Raw genomic sequence first — 11,961 nt, 5'->3', positions numbered from 1 at the left:
TCCAAACTCTTCCTAGTGAGATCCTCCTTTCAATATTTTCTGAATCTCGTCATGTACAGTATCTATGTTGAACAGTAACCGTTAATGTTTTCTGAATTTTGATAACTCGACTTACTGTAACTGTTGCCCCATCTTGGACGTTGGGAAGAATTTGAACATTGAGTGGAGAACCGCATGGGAAGGTGTAGGCTACCTGGTTCGGGGTAAGTACAACCGGGGCTGTAAAGAGATATCAACATTCCGAATGTGTTAGTAGAACTTACAAAATGTGCTATTAGTAACAATAATTGCTGTAAAGAAGGAATAGGTGTCGATGGAAAAGATGCCTTGTAATTATATTCGTTTAGAACCGAAATCTAAATAGAATTATAATGTATTTAACTTGTAATTATTTTTAGCACGTTTGATATTTAGCGGAATCGGAACAGATACACCGCGTAAACATGAATTAGAACTTCTTTGGTCTTCGATAATGGATAAAAAGAAAATTTCATATTTTACTGCAAACCATGAATCATCGCATTATTTTTCAGGGTCAAAAGCGCTAAAATATGAACCCAGCTTAACTAGAAATACAAGAGTACATTCCGTACATTTATTTCCCGGACTTCACTATTGTAATATCGATATTAGTAATGATTTAACACGTCCAAATAAAGCATGTTATTATTCATTACATACCTGTACATGAGACTTGTTCGATTTCTGATTTCAAAGAGTCTAGATCGTTGAAATTGTTAAGAAGTTCCACGTGAGTACACGTTGGTTGGCTTGCAATACCATTTAGTTCTGTCTGTTCAAGAAAAAATATTCGCGTGTTACTTATATTATTACAAATCACCAAGCCGCTATCCTTGACCAATATTAGCACCGTTAACCAGCATATGTGCAAGAACAGATATACCAAAATGGATTTATAGAATTGTATTGTACTAACCGAGTCGACTTGTGGTGTAACACCTATAGTGAAGATGTTAATGCCGTTCTTTTTGGCATTGACTGCAGCTGCTAAAGTTTTCAGTTTGTTTTCTGATCTTCCATCTGTGATTAATATAATGACCTTAAAGAAAATAATAAATCAAGTTAATTGAAGAGAAAAAGCACTTCGTCATAATGGTTGACTCCCTTTCGAAGCACAAATGGAGAAAAATGAATATCATCGATACATGTCATGCACTAGTTGGATAGCTCAGTGGTTTACTGTATAAATCAGATAGGTCAGTGGTTTACTGTATAAATCAGATAGATCAGTGGTTTACTGTATAAATCAGATAGCTCAGTGGTTTACTGTATAAATCAGACAGATCAGTGGTTTACTGTATAAATCAGATAGATCAGTGGTTTACTGTATAAATCAGATAGATCAGTGGTTTACTGTATAATTCAGATAGATTAGTGGTTTACTCTATAAATCAGATAGATCAGTGGTTTACTGTATAAATCAGATAGCTCAGTGGTTTACTGTATAAATCAGATAGCTCAGTGGTTTATTGTATAAATCAGATAGATCAGTGGTTTACTGTATAAATCAGATAGATCAGTGGTTTACTGTATAAATCAGATAGATCAGTGGTTTACTGCATAAATCAGATAGATCAGTGGTTTACTCTATAAATCATGGGTTTGAATCTAACATGAGTTTTAACTTTTTTGTTGGCTAATTTCTACTAAAACTATATTCATTTTCGCTTAAAAGGTAATTTAATTTTAAAGTTTTCCAATTTCAAATGTTACTGCAACCCCACTTTCTAGCCATAACAGCATTCCATAACGATTAACAGACCTTTACGGATCCCAATCGTCCACCGTCGGATAACGGGAAAGTGTTGTCCACTGCATATTGAATAGCTGCATCCGTTTTTGTACCGCCACCATTGAAAAGCATGGCCTCCACCGCTTTGTCCACAGCGGCGTTCGAATCGAATGTGTTGAGTTTAAACTCTTCCGTTACAGACGTACTGTAAATATCAATTGTACATGAGTTTACTTAAAGATTTAAGCTATAACATTGAATTCGTACGTACATAGCAGAATAATTATCAATATTTTCACGCAATAGATCAAAACGAATTTGTGTTTTACCCATGTATTATAATTGTAAATATTTATCTTTACCTGTATTTTATGAGCGCAACCCTCGTTTTATTGAAAGCGATGTCGAATTTTGATAAAACACTTCTGACGAACATTTTGGTATTCTCAAAATCATTGCTTGACAAGGATGCTGAGGAATCGACAATGAAGGCCAAGTCAAGGTTGTTCTTCTGAGAGCAACCTGCAAGTAGGAAAAAAAATCAACCATCGGTACAAGAGCGATAACTGAGTAGAGAGAAAAAACAGTATTTTAATGAAATATACAGTTATTTGATATTTACATAAACGTTTTTATGGAAGTTATGAATACGGTTTTTTGTTAAAAGATACATTTGAAGTATTGTACATAGTAGGCTAGTAGCTTAATATCACAATTTACTTTGCGAAATATATTGTTACAAAAAGTATCTCACCGGTCTCCAACTTTTGTGCTCCTTTGTAGAATACATTAACTTCTTGTGAGGGCCTGGTTGTGTTTCTCCAGAAGACGGACTGATACTCTATTCCATTGGGAATACCTGCGGATCCAGCCTCTATTACCGCATACATTGCTGCCGCCAATCCGGAAAACAGGGGTTTTCTTAGATCCACCCATTCCACTTTTGACCAGTCGATACCCAGATTCTTCAGCTTTTGCTTTTCAGCGGTGAGAATCCCTGCTTGTTTTGTGAGCAAGAACTGGCTTTCATCAACCTGATATGAATTGTAAATCAAAGTACAGGATGTACTCCTGGAAGTTGATCTCTTTCACACATTCATAGAAAAAAATAATATTTAATATATGTTTTTGAGTATAGGATTATATTGTTTGGAGAACGTTTTTATACTCTATTTCAAACAAAACAAGAAGGTGAAAAGGCCCCAGGGTCCCATGCAATATATTCATGCGCGCAGTACCTGATGACCTAGGGAAATTGATTCCCAAATATTGTACATGTACGTCTATTTTAACAGCTGGGAATTCCGACAGAAATGAAAGTAAAACGAGCATAATGTATTGTAAGAAATAAGCCTCATTTTAAAAATGAAATAATTATTGACCATATACCTGTATTATCGACGCTTTTAGAGCTATTTAACAATGAAGTAGTTAAGCTTTTTTCCCATTTAAAACTTATTTATGTACACATTTGTCGCATTTTATTTGTTATCTATGCAAAGTACATTACATGACATTTATGTTCTCAGCGAGTTCAGTAAATTCATTTGTTGGGTGTTCGAGCTAGGGTGGAGTAAGTAACTGTATTTCAGCTCGTAAACATGTTAGAATTGGATATTTTAAGATTTGAATTAGTAACATATATTGTGCAGCTTTATCCTCTGCATATTAGATTTTCAAATGAATTATTTTTTTAACTTTTAGCGCACAAGCATCAAGTATGAAGGCATGCACTTTAATTTCTGGATAATGTCGAATTGTTCTAAACTACATTACCTGCCAGATCCCTCCATTGTACCCGGGTCTGTACGTGTTCAGACTGAGTCCGTCCTGTGTTTCTACAAAGGCTAGTCTTCGCAAGTACATTCGATCATTTGGGAAGATACAAGAATTTTTTATTAAATCAACTACTGCATCAACAACAGCTGACCCTTTTTCGCCTGGAGTACGCGTTTTATCAGTAAACTGTCCGAAAATTCCTAGAACCGTCACAGAAAAAAATAATACAAGAGTCCTCATTTTGTTCTTTTATCGTAATCCACGCACAACGCAGTGGAAAGGGTCCTTTTTAATCAGCGGAAACTGAGCCAAAGCTGTTAGATGTGTGTAACTCTGCATTAAATACTCCTGGGGGAGGGTATTAATACCTTATCAATTGTCAAACAAGAGTCTATTACAAAAATTGATAATTTTAATTTCACTAGGCACAACCCAAAAGTAAACAACAACACCTTGGTTTGCGCCAAAGAAATCCATTGCAACCACCACTGTTTGTGGTATTCGCATCTGGTAGTATACTATCGTTACTATATAATGTGTATTTATCTAATCTTCTTTAAGTAAATATTGTTTCAAAAATGACTCCAAAACGTCTTTGATAATCCTAATACTTCTTCCCACAGACTGAAATGACATAATGATTTGAAAGGTTTAATGTTTACAATATCCCTACTTGGAAGGCATTTAATCGGTTGTAATGAACGATTTATTTCTAAAGTTCGTGTTTTAACATTATTGTAGCAATTAGGAACATGACAAATGGAAATAACAATATCACTAGAATATTGAGTGGGTGTCAAATCCTGATAACAGAGCCGTCTGACCTAACTCGAATCAAATACAGACAAAACGGACTGTACAGTCTTCAGAAATGGCGGGTCGCTAAGAAACGACTAACTATGATATTGTTTTAATGTACTTAGCTACATGTACATTTTCGTGCAAATACTTAAATTAGCAGTACTGTTGAACATGTGGATATTGAATTTGCACAAACAATACTGTTATTAAGCATCAGTCGCAACCCATGTACTGTATACATGTATATCGATGCGTTCATAAAGTTGATAAAACAGAATCTTTAGTACATGTTTAAGAAATATTTTATTAATGCTTTTGTAATAATTAGTCTTTGGTGCAAAACATGGATACGGTAACTGGATTATGTGTCAAAGAGAGCACAATTAAACATTGTAAACTTCGTACAGCACATGATGCTAACTCCAAACTTTATTCCATACACAAATGTCCATTTTCTCATGATTTGAGGAGTTCTCGTCTACGTAAACCAACTGTTACGTGTTCAATGGTTAAGGAACTTTGTGATTTAGGTCAATGCTTATCTCTAGCATTCAAAACAAAATAAAATGAATTACAATGTAAATGACTTTAGGTTCATTTTATTAAAAATGTATATGATTATTCTCTGTTACAAAAAAAAGGAACTGCAAAATTATGGCCCAACGAACCATGAAAATTTTACCCCATATAAGTATGTGATTTTACTCTATTTTGCATATCTAAATGTTTATATACATATACGTCTGGTATGATCACAATTAACTGATATTATCCAAATACTGAGCCACCATACATCACACAAGATTGTGCAATGTCACTGAATATTTCTCCGGATGGACATGTGTTCATAAAACCATTCCAGAACCCATCACAGTGAATGAACTTTGATTTCTCGGTGGGATGAATAAAATATCTATCACCTGACATGTTTTTGCATGGGTTTGGTGTAGTTTTGTCAAATGTTTGGGTTTTTTCATCGAAAACGAATTCGTTCACGCAGTTTGCGATGTTTGGATTGAAAATCTTGTCTGGAGGACAATGTTCTGTCGTCATAGAATTTACTCCTGAACAATGATAGAATTCGTGTTCGTCGCATGCCGGAAAATACAACAGACTGGTCATTACAGCATATGCTGTGCACGGATTTTGATGACAATTGTGATTTGGTGTTACATGGTGAGTAGCTGATACAGCAGAATTTGATGATGTGATTCTTTGTGACGTGCTAGTTGTGGGGAGGATCTTCGTTGTAATAGTAGCAGGTGGGACAGGTGTTGTATGAGGGGCGGGAAAGGGAGTGGTTGTGGAGGCTCTGGGGGCTGTTCCAGAACCGACAATTAGAGGAGGACCAGTGGTAAACTTGATGATGATGATAGGTTGTGAAGGCGTTGTGGAATTGCTAGCTGGTGGCAATGACGAAGACGTCACGATCGGAGTTGTCACTGGTTGGCTATGTTTGATTGTCGTTGTGGGGCAGTGTGCCTCGCAGAGACTGGTGGCCGTGCAATATATCTCCCTTGGCGGGCATTGAACTGTGAGGAGCTGGCCTTTAATGTCACACATCAGGAATTTGGTTGGGTCATGGGGGTGTTGGACGGTCGTGATGTTCCCGACGCAAATATTCGGAGTCGTCGAATCTACAAATATCAAGATAACAACACTGAAGGGGTCTACAGCGCCGTGAGAAGAGCTCAACAGAAAACTAAGAACTGAAATCGCGTAGTTTGATTCATAATCAAGGAATCGCTGTATTCAGACTTACTTATTATCGATGCTGTTGCTGTTGGTACAGGAGCTAAGGTTGATTTCGTTGCTGTTGGTGCTGGAGTTGGATTCATTGTTACGTTTGAACAGTCTTTCCTTACGCCACTCTCTATGCAGATGGTGCCATGTGCTGCAGTAGAGGGGTGATGGTTTTACATGTACATTTAATATATCTGATACACTTTATATATTCTATTGATACAATAAGTTTTAAATTTTTATCAGGTATACCGATACAAATGATATAATATTTTACAGAGTTTAATATAATACATATACTGTATGGAGTACAATTTTTATTGTTTGCATTGAATACTTTGGAGAGGGTTGTGTACGTGGGTACCTACATAGAGTTACAGGTGGTCCTACTCGCACTTCCACGGTGTAATTGTTGACGCACAACAATCCCAGAACACTCTTCAAACTAATGTGATAGCTAGGGCTGTTGCCATGGAGATACACAGTAACAGGATTTGAACTATCCACGGTTGTGGCCATGTCGTTCTTGGCAGTGTCCGGTAGGCCAAATAGATACGAGGTGTACACTTTTCTTGATCCAGCGGCAACTGAAATCTTTAAAACAAAAGCACCAGGTTACTCTGGTCATGTATTCCCATCATTTATTTTGTTTTCAACAAGTTTGCTTGTTTAATTTACTTCCCGTCAATATTTTTTCATTCATATTGAGACAACCCCATAGCTGTAGGTTATACTTAGCGCTTAGGGCCGTAGAGGCACCCTAATGCCTGCCGCGACACGGGACCACCGTTTTTAAGGTCATATCCCAAAGATCCCTGAGTCTCGCATCTAAATGCTGAGCGTTTGGCGAAGGAGCAATCACGACCTATGTTTACATCTTAGGTTTGACGTAGTCATGGCATGAGCCGGGCTCAAACTCGCGACCTCCCGGCACGAGGCGGACACTCTACCACAGCTACCGCCACGGTTTCAAAAGGCGTGTCTATCCTAAATATTCGTTAGGTTCTGATATACATATCAAGGTATGAGACATGTTCAAAAACTAAGTCAGAGTGGGTATGGAATCTTCGGCATATTCTACATACAGTATATAGCAAGTTTTAAACCCCCAGTGGATTATCATTTTTGAAATAAATTTTCATTCGTTATAACATTTTGCTTAAATAAGAATGTGCGTCTCGTGCTGAAAAACAAGATTCGAATGCCGTCCACTGATGTTTAAAGAATACAGTCTAAGTATCATTTGTGTCTTAAAGCATCTAGCAAAATCGTTCATTCCTGGAAATCTCACTAATTAGAAGCTACAGCTATGGATTTGAGTCAGTTGACTGTTGATTTTGTGTTTATGAAATGTTGACAAACATTTTCATGCAATATCTGTGATAATACGAGATATGTATACAGAGGACTGGAGACTGTATTAGAACATGTAGAAGAAATCAGCCAATTCGACTTAGGCAGAACCTGCACCGAATATTATATTCATTTTGTGCCACCTGGTACATGCACAAAGGGTTTATGGATACCATAACTAGGAAGATATCACTTGATGACAGACAAACCAAGGACTCTCAACACATTTCAAAGTTTGTAAACAAGTTATAATAATAGATGTTACGTAACAGTGCCAAAATATTGCGCATAAGTTGGAAAGGTCAATGTACTTTTCAGTACTTGAGCCTGTGCTATCTAATAAATAGCGGGTGATCATACTTACGTCATTTATCGAATAGATTTCGTACAACTTAACGACCAACGCACTCGTTGGCATTTTATTTTGCTGTTATTTGAAATTCTTACTGTAACTGTTGTGCCGTAAGGGTTGTCTGGTACGGAGAGTAAGGAGTCCACATTACAAGGATAGGTATATGCTCCACTTGACAATATAGCTGGTGCTAGAAGCAAACAATGTTTGTGGTCTTCAAAAATGCTCAGCATAGTACAAATACATATTGACCAAACAGAATAAAAGATTCGAAGTGGAACTAAGACTATGCATAAGTTCTGCACACGGCCAATTTATCTGAGCATATACAATTTACCTTGACATATAGCTTCATTCAATTCGACTGCAAAGTCTGCCAAATCCGAAAAATGGTCCATATAATTATAATGTGCACAGTTAGGTTGGCTGCTGACTTTAAAGAGATCGCTTGAGTTAAACGCTGAACCAATTGTGACTGTGAACAGAGTAACCCCACTTCCAATTAAGAAAGCCGACTCGAATTCAGTCGCCGTCTTGTTATCCGGTGGGCTCTTGGTAATGAGAATCGCTACATGTGCGGCACCAACTCTAGCTCCATTTTTTGCGACGAATACGTCATCTTTCGTCCGTTTTATGGCTGTATTGGTAGCCACTGACCCCCCAATCAAAGGCATCGAATCAATATTAGATACAACATCTATTTTGTTTGAATGAGTATTTAAATGAAATAAAACGTTTGCTTGACTTCCATATGAAACCACAGCAACTTGAACCTTTGAACTAGATACAACTAGTCCGTTGACAATTTTGATCAAGAAGTCTTTCATCTGTCTCAGCTCAGCAGTCTTCACATTAGAGGACGTTTCCACGATGAAAGTTAGATCAACCTGTGTTGGCATGCTACAACCTTTGAATAGAAAGGTATAAGACAATATAGTTGTTTTACTTCTTAAAACGGACAGAAACTCAATATTGTATATACTCTTCAGAAATAAATTTCATTTACTGAAATATACATGAGGGTAAGGATTGCGATCATTCATGCATACATACGCGCTACATTAAAAGCATGCCGGCGTGAAGCGTTGCTGTTCATACTCTCATGTATTTTCAAAGCAAAATCTATTTCTTATGTTTATATTCCATTTTCGTTTCTGTCAGAGAATTCCCAGCCTTCATTGAGATTCATACACACATCGTTCATATTCATGAGGAAATGACTATCATTTCAATTGGTAAAAGATATCGGAGGCGAAAACATTTAGAAATGTAAAAATTTAATATTTTTATATGACACCATATGAATATTTCTTTAAGTCTACACAATGAACCTTTAGTTACTTTGCAATGCACAAATATTTCATCAACGCGTGAATCTCAACTGTAACTTCACAATCAAAATAATTTGCCTGCGAATGTTTTGACGATTGAATGAAGAAGTATAGATAAAACAGTTTTTAATATAGAAAAGAATTAAGAAGTAACGATCGAAACACAGAGAAATTCTCAACGTATATGCGAATTACAACATATTCCTATCCATTGATTACTAAATCTTCTCCCAAAACAAAGCCGTAATATTCATGAGATAACCTTCGGGCATGGCCTGTGTTGCTGTGAGAAAGGATTGCTCGTTTCCATTTTTTCGAAAGTACTTTTTCCAGTATTTGGCTTGGTCGGGTTTAGAACGTGGTATAGTTTCATTGGTCTTTGCTCTGAGGTATATCGCTGCGGCTAACCCGGACAATAATGGTTTGTTCAAGTCCTTCCAAGTTATTCCATTCCACGATACGAAGAGTTTATTAAACACCTGTCTGTATATATTCTGTAGGTGGGGCGTTCCCATTTGGGTCATATTAAACATTTCTTCGTCTACCTATTCATTGAAATGAAAGAGATGCTTTAACGTTTGCAAGTATTCAGGAAGACAAAAGCGAAGTTTAATGTTGAGCAATGCTCAAAGCATTTACCTTCCAGATGCCACCATGGTCCATGGGCATGATAGTAAGGCCATCGTTGGTTTCAAAAGAAGCAATGCGTCTAAGAAACAAGTGGTCATTGATTAAACATGCGTCACGAAGAAGTTTTAAGGTTGTTTCAACCACCAACGGTCCGTAAGTATCTGCTGTTAAGGTTAAATCGATTTGAGCTTTTGCTAACAAAGCCATCAAGCCGCACAACGCATAAATACGTAACGTATAATTCATGATCCTTGGTATAGATTTAATATTACCAAATCTTAGTACTAGGCACTCCAATCGCTTTTGATAACTCGCAGACATTTGTGTAGGTGCGTTTGACCTCGGCATGACCTTGCAAGACAGTCAATATATATAATCGTGCAACATTGCAACGTGGTTTTATCGAAATGATCTGGAAAGATATCGTAAATGAACTATCATTTCCATTTTGATCATGGTCTGAACAAATTGAAATTTCAAATGTAGACTACCGTAACTGTATTGATAATCGTGTGATAAGACGAGCAAAGTATATAAAGTGCATGTACATGCACGCCTACATACATGTATAATGAGAATTCCCTTACATGTCCACCTTACAAAAATGTAGAGCTCTTCATAGTGGCGGATCCAGCGCACGTACACCCCTCCCCTCAGAAATAAGATAATATTATTATGAAAATATGTCCAAAAATACTAAAATATATACGTCTTAATTTTGCAGAACTCAATATTTTCAAGGGACTTTAAGTCACCATCAGGGCTTCGCCCTGAACAAACTGGGGGACTCAATACAGCCCCCAGAAGCCCAGCAGTTTACTGCCCCTCACTCCCCCTTTTAGAAATTACTGGCCTTATTAGTTTAAAGTTTAGAATTATAGCGAGCGCAGCGAGCCAGCGCTCCTGCGAGCTCTAATAACTAGAGCGCGGGAAATAATCCGAGCTAAATCTCAACCTCTAACAAGAATTTTTTTTTTGACGCCAATCCCAGAAGTCCCTCGTACAAAATGGTGGATGGTTCGATTCGTAAAATAATAATTAAAAAAATCTTTGAAGTATTACAAACCTTTCTTATTTGAAAGGAAAGGATGACAATCATATTTTTCCCTTTTTCTTTTTAAAATATTGTCTAAAGAAATGTAAACAGTCACGTCACAACTATCATCCTACGTCACAACACGCTCGTTGCATTTCCCGCTAAACTGGTTCCTACATTGGTGAGAAGAGCAAGGCAGTAATCCTACGTATTGACAGTGAACCAGATCAGTTTTCCTTGTTTTCAATATAAATTTTTTGAAAATGTATTCAGATATGCTGCGCTCGCCCCAACGGTCACACCGTAATTATATTAGTATATAAATCGTCATACTATATCACATTCAAATGTAGTATTTACTGCCGGATTTAAGGGGGTGTGAGTCACGCACGCTCCTCTCAAATTTTCAAAGATAAGAATTTTATGTACCACATTTGGTAATCCCATTTATACTCCGAATTCCCTTTCAAAATATTACGAAGGCCCGTCCGCGAAGCAAGGCTCTAAAGGTAACACGTATGTAAAAGAAAAAAGTCAAAATCAGCAAAAGAAAAAGAGATAATCTCTATATACGTTCACTGAAATTTTCGTGATCCATATGGGCGCCGCCATTTATTTTTTCATTACCTGCTTCAACAGTTATTCGTGTTTTATTTTGAATGCCAATAATAGAAGACTCTAACGTGCAATTCGTAATTTAAACACTCATTTTGTTCAAAGTGAATAGTATAATTATCATTGTAACAGGTTTTAGCAAATAAATACATATAAAACCGTAATACGACTAAATAGATGAACGAGTTCATGAGTTTCTTTGAATAAGAGTATACGATAAAATTACGGTTACTTTTTTACCATTTTGAATTTATTGGTTAATTTTGTTTAGTTTTAACAGCCTTTTTCATTGCATACGGAATGTATTATTGTTGTTTAATATGTATACGGTGTGACCGTTGGACCGAGCGAAGCATGTAATGGTCATTGGAATGTCCCAAGTGGTAATCATAATTCCGTTAAGTATGGCAGGTTATGATTCATTTAAAAATATATATTTTTAATGAAATTTTCCTTGCGCTAAAAACCCAGTAACATCTCAATATCAAAGGGGTTTATATGGGGACAACAGCTTTACAGGATCCGCCTATTCATTGAACGCGGGAAATAAAACACAGGGCGACGTAAA

The 11,961-nt window shown here is 36.7% G+C and overlaps 2 protein-coding genes across 2 annotated transcripts in view; both read right to left on the bottom strand.

Annotated features, from left to right (window-relative positions):
- LOC130051583 (uncharacterized) overlaps positions 1 to 4,163 on the bottom strand; it is a 6,224-nt gene extending 2,061 nt beyond the window's left edge. The window contains exons 1-7 of the mRNA XM_056153602.1: positions 3,530 to 4,163; positions 2,508 to 2,787; positions 2,116 to 2,275; positions 1,784 to 1,958; positions 938 to 1,060; positions 682 to 793; positions 116 to 219 (exon numbers count right to left, since the gene is read on the bottom strand). Of these exons, the coding sequence (XP_056009577.1) occupies positions 116 to 219; positions 682 to 793; positions 938 to 1,060; positions 1,784 to 1,958; positions 2,116 to 2,275; positions 2,508 to 2,787; positions 3,530 to 3,772 (1,197 nt within the window). The 5' untranslated portion in view covers positions 3,773 to 4,163. The remainder of the gene's footprint in view (positions 1 to 115; positions 220 to 681; positions 794 to 937; positions 1,061 to 1,783; positions 1,959 to 2,115; positions 2,276 to 2,507; positions 2,788 to 3,529) is intronic.
- Positions 4,164 to 4,916: 753 nt separating this feature from the next.
- On the bottom strand, positions 4,917 to 11,398 carry LOC130051582 (uncharacterized). The gene is made up of 7 exons (XM_056153601.1): positions 9,752 to 11,398; positions 9,375 to 9,657; positions 8,119 to 8,688; positions 7,877 to 7,971; positions 6,445 to 6,670; positions 6,096 to 6,227; positions 4,917 to 5,970 (listed from the first exon to the last, which is right to left on the bottom strand). The coding sequence occupies exons 1-7, from the start codon at positions 10,088 to 10,090 to the stop codon at positions 5,102 to 5,104; spliced, it is 2,514 nt and encodes an 837-aa protein (XP_056009576.1). The 5' UTR covers positions 10,091 to 11,398; the 3' UTR covers positions 4,917 to 5,101.
- Between the last annotated feature and the right edge of the window lie 563 nt (positions 11,399 to 11,961).

Source organism: Ostrea edulis, chromosome 2 (genome assembly GCF_947568905.1).
Source record: "Ostrea edulis chromosome 2, xbOstEdul1.1, whole genome shotgun sequence".
In the NCBI taxonomy this organism is placed as follows: domain Eukaryota; kingdom Metazoa; phylum Mollusca; class Bivalvia; order Ostreida; family Ostreidae; genus Ostrea; species Ostrea edulis.
This window is presented reverse-complemented; position numbering and strand designations above follow the sequence as displayed.